Below are 14,403 nucleotides of genomic sequence, written 5' to 3' on the forward strand. Positions count from 1 at the left end.
AATATAAATCCATGATCTGGAGAATATGTTCAAATGAACATCTGAATTAGAATGTGGAAGTTTTGGTTTGAGCACATAGAAAGAAAGGTGGCTGTAATCAAATCAAAGACCCTACGTTGAAACAGAAGATTAGCAAGACATTCTAAATATGTCAGAGGATGGGGTCACAAAGAGTCAGACAGGACTAAGTGACTAAACTGATGAAAATACTAAGAACCATTGAACCGTACCCATTAAATGCATGAATTGCATGGTTTAATAATTGTTGTCTCAAACAAGTTGTAAAAAAAAGTGCTAACAGTTTAAGAGAATTAAAATTCTTGAAAAAAAAATATAAATAAATAAATAAATGTACCAGAGGAATGCTGCATCTCAGATATTATTCTTGCCATTGAACTATACACACTAATGCTATAGTTGAAAACAAACTAGATTAAGAATATCAGAAGACAAAAATGGAGTTTGTCAAATCCTTTACAGATGGTTTTTAAAACAAGATATTCCATGAAATTCTAAAACAAACTACACAGAGAAGTGAAGTGACTAACAAAACACAAGTCAGGGGAAGATCTAGAAGGCAGGAAAGCACGAGAGTCATATGAGAGTCAAGAGACAGTGCTGCCATTTTAAAAGCTAAAATGCACTAATGTTTAATCTCATATTTATATAACAAAAGATACAAATATAACCATTCCATACTCTTGTCAATGAAGAACTGCTTTTTAGAATAACAACTACATAAAGTAATCCACTGTATTTACAACTTGAATTTAATACATGTGAACGTGTTAGTCACTCAGTCATGTCTGACTCTTTGTGACCCCATGAACTGTGGCCCACCAGGCTCTTCTGTCCATAGGATTTCCTAGGCAAGAATACTGGAGTGGGTAGCCCTTCCCTTCTTCTTCTCGACCCAGGGATTGAACCTGGGTCTCCTGCACTGCCTGAACCACCAGGGAAGGCCCTTAATTTAATATACACATGGCAATATAATCCTCCAAAAATTTTGTACCAGTTGGGAGCTCCACCAATGTTATATTAAAAATTCATATTCTCACAAATCTAAATGTCATCAATTTTGAAATTTGTTGCTAATCTGATAGACTAAAAATAAAATTTTATTATAATCTGCACTTTCCTAATTAAAACTGAAGTTGGTAAACTTTGATGCATTTGTTGAAAATTGTCTTCTTTGTAAATTGCTTGTTAATATATTAACCCCTTAATATTATTACCTTCAACAGCAAGGATATCAAACAAGTCAATCCTAATGGAAATCAATCCTGAATATTCATTGGAAGGACTAATGCTGAAATTGAAGCTTCAATACTTTGGCCACCTGTTTTAAAGAATCAACTCATTGGAAAAGACCTTGATGCTGGGAAAGACTGAGAGCAGGAGAAGAGGGCGGCAGAGGATGAGATGTTTAGATGGCATCACTGACTCAATAGACTTGAGTTTGAGCACACTCTTGGAGGTAGTAAAGGACAGGGAACCCTATGTGCTGCAGTCCATAGGGTTGCAAAGATTTGGACATGACTGAGTGACTGAACAACAAATATTATTAATTATTTTCCTTAGTATTCTTTAAGCATTCTTTGTGTATTAGGGATTGTGGCATAGTAAAATACATATTTTTTGTCTCTGGCACACAGCTCCTAAAACTTGTAATTTCCTAACTGGTAAGAGTGATAGGGGCATATTTTGTTATAGACTTGGTTTCTATTCCCAGTTCCTAAAATAGTTCCAGAACAAAAAGGTAAAAAATATGCTTATATTCATAACAAGTGCCTTTCCACCTGAGTTTATTTTAATGAGATGATTTTTGGAAACACCTTAAGAATAAGGGCTGGTGCCTGGGAAGACAACCAAGCGGTCAGAGGAATGGAACTTTCCGCCTCACCTCTAGATCTCCAGGGAAGTGAGAAGGGCTCAAGGTCAAGTTCAATGGCCAATGATTAAATAAATCATGTGTAATGAAGTATCCACAAAAATTCTAACTGAAAAGGTTCTGAGAGCCTGCAGACTGCTAAACCCATAGAGGTGCTGAGAGGGTGGCATGCTCAGAGAGGGCATGGAAACTCTGTTCCCCTTCCTCCTGACCTTCTCTGTGCATCCCTTCCATCTGGGCTTGCTTGAGTTGCATCCTTTTATAAAAAAATGGCTATCTAATAAGTAAACTATTTACTTGAGTGTTGTGAGCTTTTCTAGCAAATTATCAAGCTCAAGGAGTGCATTAGGGGAACTCCTAATTTGTAGCTAAGTCAGACAGAAGTTGTAGTTAACCTGGGGATGCACTACTTCCAGTTGGCATCTAAAGTGAGTGAGATCTTCTAGGACTAAGCTCTAAACCCATGAGGTCTGTTCTAACTCCAGTCAGTGTCAGAACTGAATTAAATTGTAGGACACCCAGTTGGTATCCATAGAGAACTGAATTGCTTGGTGTAGGGGAAAAAAAACATATATCTGGTGTCAGAAGTGTGATCTGTAGTTGTAGGTAGAATGGTGTGCGTTTCCTTTTTAGAGAGATCTCAAATCTCTATCTGTTAAATATTTTCAATCAGCTCCATCACTTTTCACTGCTGTGCTTAGTCGCTTAGTCGTGTCTGACTCTTTGCAACCCTATGGACTGTAGCCCGCCAGACTCCTCTGTCCATGGAGATTCTCTAGGCAAGAATACTAGAGTGGGCTGTCATGCCCTCCTTCAGGGGATCTTCCCAACCCAGGGATTGAACCCAGGTCTCCCACATTGCCGGCGGATTCTTTACCATCTGAGACACCAGAGAAGGCTTCACTTATAAAGAATACTTGTATGACAAAATGTGAGTATTTTTTATGACTCCTGATATGCTTCTTTCTTTTGTATTTCATGTTTTGCTTACATAGACCCCACCCGAAATTTAGAAATATTGTTCTAATCTTTATTTTCATAAATTTACAGTTGTTTTTACATTTAATTTTTTAAGCACCTAGATTTTTATACATGTCATGAGGTAGGTAACTTTATTTTCTTACAAATTGGCAGCCAATTGCTTCAAACACCATTTATTGAAGATGCCATACTCTACTTTTATTTCTGCTGTAACCCTGTTTCTGCTGCTATAACCCTCTTTCATATCATCTGTTACTGATGTTTATGCTGAATATTTATTTCTAACAAATCTCTCTTAACTTTTTTTTCATTTACTTCTTATTCCTAAAGATGAAGCTAAATTTCCACTTCAAGTATGAAACTTACCCTGATGATTAGAGACAAACTAAAGCAATGTAACTTCTAAGTGATTTTACTATAGATTTTCAAATTAACTACTAATTAAAATTCCTGATATCAGAAATAAATTGAACTTGATTGATGCAATCACATAAAGATCTCTTTATATACCTTTGCACAAATGTACCCTTTAGGTGTAGCAATCTGATCCTTTTCTTAGTTCCATCTATTTATATGCCTTAAAAGTTGTTTTATAAAATATGATAATGCTAATGAAACAGAAAAAAACAGAAAAAGAAAACCTCTGGGTTTAGTATTAGTTGTTATTTCTCACACAGAGTATTTTTAAATAAAGTTTTCAACTTTACTCATAGCTTTCATTTTTCTCTATGAAGATGTTTTCTGAAATAATTAACAGTTTAAGTTCATATCAATTTACTTTTACTCATAAGGAGAAGTTAGACCAAGTCAAGTTTAAAGGATTTATATTCAACATCCCACCCACTTTTTTGAGATTCCCATGCATAAAGAGAACTCACATGACGTCCTTCAGTGAAACTCTCCTGAGAGCAGAGGCATCTATAGGGCTGGCTTGTTGTGTCACAGTTATTGGCATGACCATAGCACTGACATCTGTGGACAGGAGCATCAGACAACTCCTTAGAAACACCAATTCAACTGTGAGTATACTTAAAGATCTATGTGTGTAACCACTATACAAATTTAACAAGAGGCAAGGTTATTAATCAACACAAAATTCAGTTCCTCTTTAATCATATGGGTAATATTCATAACATTTTTAAATTAACACTGAAGTATTGGAAGGATGTTCATCAATATCCAAACCACACTGTTTGTGAAGTTGATTTTCAAACTCATTCTGAGTTGTTTATACTAATATTAACCATGTGGCAAACCTATCATGAAAAGGCATTTACTGTAACTACTGAAGAAAACACAATCGAGACTACAAAGTTCAGAATAAACTGAAGGATAAAGTTAACACATTTCAATTTGTCTTTTTCCTCAAAATTAGATGGTGAAAATTTAACAGCTATTTTTTCATTGTGCTATGACTTAACAAACAACATTTATATGTTGATATTCCAATCTGCTTTTAAATATGTGCTTTATTCACAGGATATATCGTTCTTCTAGCACAAACTAATTCTAGGTAGAGTCTATATATGCTGCATTTCCATACTAGGGAGTACGCTATCTTGTAGTTTTCCAACTATTCATTTGTTTAACTTTGCTCTCTACTAGAGCCAGATATTTATAAATTACTTAGAGTGTCCTAGAATTTTCCTTTATTCCTTTATAGGAAAACAGATATTCCTCATAAAACTGTGAATTGTGAACTTACAGAGATCAAGCTCAGTACTTACAAACTAGCTGCTACTACAGTTGTAACTTCAAATCTAGCTTCTTCTCTTTGATTTCAAGAATACTTGAAAATTATGTTCCAGAAAAAAATAAGCAAAATATTCAGCAATTCTTTTCTAAGTTGGATTCAGGGTATCATAACTTCTAAACCCAACAGCTTTTGAAAATTGATTTCCTAACAATGTGATATTATGTACAGCAAAGACTCACATACAAATCTCCCCCAAAAATCTTAGAATAGGAAACAATTTCAATACATGGAGACTGGAATCTGGTTTGCTGTAAAAGGCTAATGTATTTTTAAATGAGTATGACAAAAATTTGTCAGAAACAAGATTCATCTAGAAAAGCACACTCAAAACCTTGGTCATGAACACTACCTTCCAGTGATGGTAATTTCATTGACTCCATAGTATCTGTGTCTGGGGCTGACAGGAGTCTCAGTTGTATGGTACTGTCCATGGAAATGAAGTCGTACTTGTGTGGCCTTAACAAACTCTTGAAGAGATGGGGTATTATAGAAATTATTGTATCCAGGACGATGATTTGGTCCAGGTGTTAGGATGCTAAAGGTGACATTACCACAGGAATATGGAGTAAAACTGTTGATGAAATTTGAAATCATGAGAAGCTATTCATATTTTTGACAAAGCAGACATTATAACACAGTATTAGTAATAGCTTAAATTCTTCATTCCTGGAAACAAACATTTCATATACTTTATATACAAGCAATATGAGAGCATCCCAGAAAATATAGTAAAACATTTCCCTGAGGACATAATAAAAATCCTATTAATATATATAACTTGGTAGATAATCTGAAAATCAATTTTAAAGCACAAGTGAGACTGTAAGCAAGAGCTACTCTATAAAATCTTACAGGGATTTTAAACATTGTTTAAAACTCAGTTTAAGGAACAGTCTTAGAAAAATCTTCAAGAAAATTGGTGGTTGAGGAAGTCTCTACCAGCTTAGCTAGCTTGCATATGGGTTACTACTGCACATTAGTCTATTCAAATTAACTCCTAAATGCATTCAAAGATAAAAATTTTAAAAAATATTCATACTTGGGAAGTTGAAGACAGTTGACAGAATCAGAATTTTCCAAATCTCCATTGTTTTTCATTCTGAAAGTGCTGCAATTTCTAGCAAAATACTGCCAGTCCTCCCAATCTAGGCTGTCCTCCTTTTTCCTCTGAATCCTTATTGCTGTTGGTTGTGGACTAGAGAACTGAATGATAATGTAAAACACCTGAAAATGAATGTTAATTGTCATTGAAGTTTTAAGTTTGATCCCATCAGTATAAATCAAACCACGAGAATTGTTATGTTCAAACATAATAGCTTACTTCCTTATAATGACAATTACCAAATATTCATTAGACATCAGAAATTCCATAGCCTTACAGTAAAGGCAACACATTGTACAATAGCGCATATGTCCCTCTTCTCAAGGATTTTAAAAATTAAAGTGGAAATTAATACTATATTTGATATAAAGACATGAACAAAACATTACTTCTATAAAATAATTGTTATATACTTCTTCTTACAGTTAGTTACAATAAGGACTGCGATTTTCATTAATCTGTGCTACTTAATATTGAAAAGAATGTTTTCATATTTCATATGATTTTGATACAAATCTCTAGAAAATTAGGGCCTGTATATCTTCTTTGAAATATTTTTATTTTATAGGTTATGATACACTACTTTGATGAGGTGATGTTCAATTGCCTAATTCAGCTTTCACTTTATAGCTGGTTAAATTGTTTCTCCAAATATATGTGTTCAAGTCCCAACTCTTGATACTTGTGACTGCAACCTTATTTGAAAATATGGTCTTTGCAGATATAATTAGGGGTCTCAAGGTGAAGTAATCCTGGATGTACAAGGAAGAGGGCCATGAAACATGGAGGCAGAGATTGGAGTTATGCTGCCACAAATGAAGAAATGCCAGGAGCCACAAGAATCTGGAGAAGGCGAAGAAGGAGTCTTCCCTACAGCCTTTAGAGGGAGCATGGCCCTGTCAACATTGATTTCATACTTCTGATATTCAGAATTATAAGAGAAGAAATTTATGATCGCAAAACTATTAAATGTGTGGTAACTCGCTGAAATATGCACAGGAAACTAACACATATCTCACTGTTAGGAATTACCTGATATTGTCCATTTTCCAAATCGATGGAAATAGTCACTCCTTGACTAAGCTGGGTCATGTTTGTAAACACATGTGACACCCATGAAGTACCAATATTGTTATCATTAACAAAAGAAAGAGGATGGGCTTCAGGATTCAGCCGTAACACCCTGTTTTTGGTTGTGTCTTCTGCATCACTAGGAATGCAGTACCGCTGATCCAAACGATGGACACGAGGGTGGCTGCCAGGGCAACGGCAATGTGACTGGATATGCAATCTGGGTAGATCTCCGGAGAAAACTTCCTGAATCTCTCTGTAGGAGTTAAGAGGAAGATAGTAAGGACCAGTAACTCAACAGTGACAGGACTTCTAAGAGGTTACCAATGACTATCAGTATCTTGATGTTTTGATTTGCAGACATTTAGCCTTAATAGTTTTCTAAACACTACATAGAATCAAAGTCATAGGAATGACTTTGATTCTATGTAGTGTTTAGAAAACTATTTTTTAAAATGAGGTGTCGTTGATTCACAAAGTTGTCAATTTCTGCTGTATAGCAAAGTGATTCAGTTATATGTACACATACATTGCTTTTTATATCTTCCCCATTCATAGTTTATAACAGGATATTGAATATAGTACCCTCTGCTGTACAGTAGGACCTTGTTATTTATCTGTTCTAAATATACTAGTTTGCATCTGCTAATCCCAAACTCCCACTGTATCCTGCCTTAAACCCTGCGCCCTTGGTAACCACAAGTTACCACAAGTAACCACAAGTCTATTCTCTGTGTAAAATCAGCACATTCTTAAGTGCTAACTTTGTATATCAAGAAGCATGCACAAGTCCTTGACTGATCAAGATATTTGTTAAAATATAATATTTTACTGTGCCTATTTTTGATTAAAAGAAAGGCATATTAAATAAGATTGTTAAGCTGACTTATCACTATGAGTGAACAACAATGTATTGAAAATGAGTTATAGATAGGGTCCCCCGTTCATCCATGGAAAGAATTAAGAAAATTATTTTATCTGCTACTGTTTTAGGAGAAGGGACTGGGGCCAAATCCATTTGTCAATGGTTTCCTGTGAGTCATCAGTACAGATTCTGGCACCCTAAAATGCTTCGATGGCTTCAGATCATATGACCACTGCCAACAGTCAAAGGAGAATGCCAATTTCAGGCAGATATATTTAATTTTTCCATTAAGGGCAATATACTGATGCAGAGCAAAATCAGTCATTCTATTTATAGGCATTCTCCCACATAATGCCTTTCCAGACATTTCAGATAGGCCAACACCAGCAAGCCAGGTCTAAGTAGGCAGCAACCCTGGTCTAAGTTGAGAGATCAGACTTCTCTCAGACCCCACTAAGGGCAAATGGAGGAGGCGGGCACCTTTTTCACTCACTTAAAACACAGAATGGCACACCTTCTTCTTTAAATCTCATTCATACTTTTCACTTGACATCATGTGTTGCATAGGGCCAACAGTGACCATGCAGTGAAATGGTTATCTGAGGAAAATCTTTATTAGCAATCCTGCTCTTCAGAATTTTAGACAAAAGTGATCTAAATGATTGTGAGACTAGTGGCCATAAATCTCCCCAAGAAAGTGTTTCAGTGTTACAGCATCCTATATTCAGGCGTCTCTGGATCATATAGACTAACTAAAAGAATGTGTATATTCTTAATGGACATAAGATCATCACTTCATCTCAAGAGCAATGCCTCTCAAACTTACAAGAACTAGTTCTGTCATTGGAAATTCACCATACTAATCTACATTTCCCTTGAAGAAAAATGAATAAACATTCTTCTTTTGCAAGTGAATAAGATCAACATATTCATACAATGATGTAATATTATATCATCAAATCATAACTTGGGAAACAAACTTCAGAGGATATCTCAGGCCGAATTTTCCTTGAACTTTCTGAGGAGAATGGAAATATGCATGCCTTAAGAAACACCTAAGAAAGATTTCCTACCTATTCTCAAGATGAAGAAATACTTCAATAAATATAGGCCAAGTCCACACAATGATTTGTTCACTGGAAATAGAAATATATAACAATACTTCAAATTACTTACTCTCCTTGTCTTGAAGTCTAGTAGTCCAGTCTCTTGAGATTTTTCTATACATCAATATAAGTACTCATTTTCTTTGTTCTACATTCTCTAGTACTTACAAATTCAGCAAAGCAATTTTAAAAGGCAGATATAGCAGTTTCTTAAGTATCAGAAACAACTTCAAACAGAACATTTAAACAAATGTATAAGGGGCTTCCCTGATAGCTCAGTTGGTAAAGAATCCGCCTGCAATGCACGAGACCCTTGTTCAATTCCTGGGTCGGGAAGACCCCCTGGAGAAGAGATAGAATCTGCCTGCTGTGTGGGAGATCTGGGTTCAATCCCTGGATTGGGAAGATCCCCCCACTCTATTATTCCGGCCTGGAGAATTCCAAGGGGTCACAAAGAGTCAGACACGACTGAGTAACTTTCACTTAACTTTTATCTCAAGTACAGGTTTCCCTCGTGGTTTATTGGTAAAGAACTGGCATGCGAGTTCAGCCCCTGGGTCAGGAAGATCCCCTAGAGAAGGAAATGGCAACCCACTTCAGTATTCTTGCCTGGGAAATTCCATGGAGGGGCCCTTAGTGGGCTACAGTTCATGGGGTCTCAAGAGAGTCAGACATGACTTAGCAACAAAACAACAACATCCTAAACTATATACTTGTTCTACTTGTTCAAAAGTCTAGTTTTCTTAAAGAAATCATTTGTGCAGAATTAGATCAATTTTATGTTATGAGTTACCCACAGAGTAGCACTAGTGAATAAAAACCATAGACTAAGCCAAAGCAAACAACGTAAACATTAATTAGATGATGTTCGCCAAATACTGTAAAGATGGAAAATGCTAAAATATTCATGATATTGTTACTTAAATGAATTTATCCTTACATTTCAGGTGTAAAATTTTCAATCAGCTTACCTGTTTGTAAGCGCCACTTGGTATAATTGAAAATCTTGCATTCTTCCAACAAACTGCTCTGAACCTGTAATACATATATATGTGAAATCTCAGTTTTCCAAGCAATGTCTGACAAATGTTCAAGTGAAATTCTTTTAAAGCTATGAAATGTTTTTATTCATATTATTTTCAGTTGTAGAGCATTATAATTCAACATCTGTATATAGTACAAAGTGGTCACCACAAATCTAGTTATCACCCATCACTATACAAGTTGACACCCTTCATCAGTTTTGACCCCCTCTCAACCACATTCCCCTACAGTTACCAGTAAACTGTCCTCTGTATTGATGAGGGTTTTTTTTTTTTTTTTTTTTTTTTTTTTGCACACTCCTGTGTTCTCAATTCTGTCCCATTGATCCATGTGTGTTTTTGTGCCAACACCATACAATGTTGATTACTATAGCTTTGTAGTAGAGTTTGAAATCAGAGAGGATGGCTCTTCCAGCTTTGTTCTTCTTGCTCAAGATCATTTTGATAATTCATGATTTTTTGTGGTTTGCTACAACTTTTAGAATTATTTGTTCTAGTTCTATGAAATATGCCCTTGGAATTTTGAAAGGAGCTCCACTGAATTTATAGATTGTTTTGGATAAGATGGAGCAGTGTCTCAGAGCTATCAGAGGTACTGTCTCCTGGGCTGCAGTCTTCATTTTGGGGGCTTCCCTGGTGGCATATATGGTAAAGAATCTACCTGTAATGAGAAGACTTGGATTTGATCCCTGGGTCAGGAAGATCCCCTGGAGAAGGAAACAGCAACCCACTCCAGTATTCTTGCCTGGGAAATCCCATGGACAGAAGAGCCTTTTGGGCTACAGTCTATGCAGTCTCAAAGAGTTGGACACCACTGAGAGACTAACTCTTTGGATAAGATGGACATTTCAAGAATATTAACTATTCCAAGCTATGAATAAGAAATAAATTTCCACTAATTTGTTTCTTCAGTTTCATTCATGAGTGTCTTATAGTTTTTAATGTATAGGTCTTTTACCTCCTTGGTTAAATTTATTCCTATTTTGCTTTTGTGGTGGTTTAGTCACTAAGTCACGTCCAACTCTTTGCAAGCCCATGAACTATAGCCTGCCAGGCTCCTCTGTCCATGGGATTTTTCAGGCAAGAATACTGGAGTGGGTTGCCATTTCCTTCTCCAGGGGATCTTACCAACCCAGGGATCAAACCTAGGTCTCCTGCATTGCAGGCAGATTCTTTACCAATTTGAAGCAATTGTAAATGTGTTTGTTTTCTTAATTTCTCTTTCTCATGGTTCATTATTTGTGTATAGAAATACAACATATTTATGTGTATTGATTTTATATACTGTAACTTGCCTTATTTATTAGTTCTAACAGCTTTTGGGGGGCAGTCTTTAGGTTTTCTGTAACATGTTATCTGCAAATAGTGATAGTTTTCCCTGCATGCTACAGTCCATGGAGTCACAAAGAGTTGGGACATGACTTACTGATTCAACAACAACAACAATAACATGTTATCTGCAAACAACAACAGTTTTTCTTTTCTTTCTTTCCAATTTAGATTCCTTTTATTTCTTGTGTGCTGTGCTTAGTCACTCAATCATGTCCAACTCTTTGAAACCCCATGGACTATAGACCACCAGGCTCCTCTGTCCATGGGGATTCTCAAGGCAAGAATACTGGAATGGGTTGCCATGCCCTCCACCAGAGGATCTTTCCAACCCAGGGATCGAACCCAGGTCTCCTGCATTGCAGGCGGATTCTTTACCATCTGAGCCACCAGGGAAGCCCAAGAATACTGGAGTGGGTAGCCTATCCCTTCTCCAGGGGATCTTCCTGACCCAGGAATCAAACCAGGGTCTCCTGCACTGCAGGTGGATTCTTTACTAGCTGAGCTACCAGGGATTTCTTGCTAATTGCTGTGGATAGGAATTTCAAACAATGTTGACTAGAAGCAGTGAGAGGGCATCCTTGTGTTATTCCTGATCTTGTAGGAAAAGCCTTCATATTTCCACCATTGTTAGCTGTGGGTTTGTCATACATGCCCATTTTATGCTGAGATATAGTCCCTCTATAAACACTTTGCTGAGAGTCTTTGTCATAAATTAATGTTGAATTTTGTAAAATGCTTTTTCTACATGTATTGAGATGATTATATGACGTTTATCCTTCATTTTGTTGATGTGACTTATCACCTCGATTGATTTGTGGGTACTGAACCATCCTTACATCCTTGGACTAAATCCCACTTGATCACAGTGCATGAGCCTTTCAATGTCTTGTTGGATTCAGTTTGCTAATATCTTGTTCAGAATTTTTGGATCTATGTTCATCAAAGAAGAGTTTGAGAAGACTAGGTATTTAATCTTCTTTGAATACTTCCTAAAATTCACCAGTGAGGTCATTTGGTCCTGGGCTTATTGGTTGAGAGACTTTTTTTTTTAACTGTTTTAATCTCCTAACTAATAATTTAGTCAATAGGTGGAAGTCCTTTATATTACAGCCTTTTCAAATTCTTATAGACCAGTATGTGTGCTAAGTCACTTCAGCTGTGTCTGACTCTTTGTGACCCCATGGACCATAACCCGCCAGGCTGCTCTGTCCATGGGATTTTCCTGGCAAGAATACTGGAGTGGGTTGTCGTGCCCTCATCACTGACCAGTATATCTTTTACTAATTACAAATGAATAATAGTAATGATCATAGTTATTTCTATAAACACTATAGGCTTTAAGTCAGTTTTATTTTGGCGAGCTTATTTACTGACACAATTTATAATCTCTATCCAGAATATCTTCCCCAAATCAAATTTCTCTGTAGTTTATAACCCTATAAATCTATCATTTCATCAGCCCTAAATGTGATTATCATCTGTTTCCCATGTGATTTCAGAGCATTCACATTACTAAGAAGAAGACTCCCCACTTTTCCATTCCACTTGCTCAATCACCAAGCTTCAGGGCATCAGTTTAGGTACTCTCCAAATTAAGATTAATGCCTCATTTGAAAAGCTGCAATAAGTGAGGCTAGATTGTAAACCTCCTATTTATGAGTTCCGAGTTACTCACATGTATCTGAATTACTCACATGTCTCCAAATTCCATCACCACATGAGTATTTTTATAAAACAAGTCAAGTTCAGAGCCCAATCTGCTTTGAATTAGGTAACTTTAATTAGGTAAGATATGGGTAGATATCAACTTTAAACCACGCACAATTTTATCAATTCATCAAATATTTATTTACAATGTATTAACAGATAAGCCCATGGAGAGTAGGAACAGAAAAATGTAAGAAAGCTTAAGTTTGTTTGTTTGTTTTAATAATAAGAAAAACAATGAAAATGGCAAAATTCTAGCTAGAGTTTAAATCATGGGGACATAAAAAAGGATATGATTTAAAGTATAACGCCAATTCAGTAACTGCTTTTTAATTAAATTTAGAGCAATGGCCAATCACCAAATGACTATTTCCTCAAATGTGTTTTTTTAACAATTATATTTTTTAATTTTATCTTAATAATAGAGTTTTTTAAAATGTTTGATCAACCTTTGCTGCAGTTCCTTGGTGGTGCCTCAGAGGAACCTGGGACAGAGTGAGGTTATGCCAGATGAATAAAAGATGGCAAGTAGAATCAGCACACCAAATAGTTTCAATGCTGATCTCAGAAGCAGTGGGAGATGAATGAGCAAAGAAGGATGAGACTCAGGGGCATATAAAGGACATGTGTTAGTGTGAGTTTGTGCTAGTGTATATATATTTCATATTTCTTCTTGTAATTATACTAATGGCTATAGTTAAGAAAATAACATTTCACATACGAATATTTCTTCATGAATCTAAAGGTTTCCAACTGATATACAGGAAGTAAGCTAATTGAAATAATTATAGTATTCACTTCAGTGTTAGCTAGGGACACTAAAGAGATAAACACTGATTCTGCTATTGGCAGCACTTACTAATGAAGCAACAAGAAGTTTCCCATCATCCTCAAAGCATGCTGGGCCATCAAGCAATACCCTCCCCAAATTAAAAAGCTATTGTTACAGGCTGAATGGTACCCTTCCCAAATTGCATATTGAGGTCATCCTCCAGTACCTATGAACATGCCTTTATATGGAAATAGAGTCTTTGCAGATATAATCAAGTTAAGGTGATATCATTAGGGTGGGCCCTAACCTGACTAGTGTCCTTGTAAGAAGAGGAAAGTCCCTGGTAGAAACACATTCACACGATGAGAAGGCCACGTGACAACAAAGGTGGTGTTTGGAGTGATGTAACTATATAAGTCACGGAATACCATGGATTGGTGCCCACCACCAGAAGTTAATTAAAGGCAAAGGATTCTCCACTAGAGGTTTCAAAGAGAACACGGACCTAGTAACACCTTGATTTTGGACATATAGCCTCCAGAAGTGTGAGACAATAAAGTTCTATTGTTATAAGCCACCCAGTTTGTGGTACTTTGTTATGGAGGCCTAGGTAATGGACTTAGTCAACATTTTGTACATTTAACATAACGAGTTATCAAAGAGAAAAAATATGTTATGAGCTGTATTCCATATTATCCAATTTGTTTTTTCATTATATTAAAAAAAAAAGGTCTAAAACATTATACATAGAACTGCTAGGGAATTTTTTATTTCAAA

The 14,403-nt window shown here is 36.0% G+C and overlaps 1 protein-coding gene across 1 annotated transcript in view; it reads right to left on the reverse strand.

The window, feature by feature from the left end:
* The window catches only part of USH2A (usherin), an 890,339-nt gene that overhangs the window by 788,748 nt on the left and 87,188 nt on the right, over window positions 1-14,403 (reverse strand). The window contains exons 5-9 of the mRNA XM_043922807.1: window positions 9,744-9,807; window positions 6,763-7,057; window positions 5,668-5,852; window positions 4,978-5,199; window positions 3,751-3,844 (exon numbers count right to left, since the gene is read on the reverse strand). Of these exons, the coding sequence (XP_043778742.1) occupies window positions 3,751-3,844; window positions 4,978-5,199; window positions 5,668-5,852; window positions 6,763-7,057; window positions 9,744-9,807 (860 nt within the window). The remainder of the gene's footprint in view (window positions 1-3,750; window positions 3,845-4,977; window positions 5,200-5,667; window positions 5,853-6,762; window positions 7,058-9,743; window positions 9,808-14,403) is intronic.

This window comes from Cervus elaphus, chromosome 14 (assembly GCF_910594005.1).
Source record: "Cervus elaphus chromosome 14, mCerEla1.1, whole genome shotgun sequence".
Lineage (NCBI taxonomy): Eukaryota > Metazoa > Chordata > Mammalia > Artiodactyla > Cervidae > Cervus > Cervus elaphus.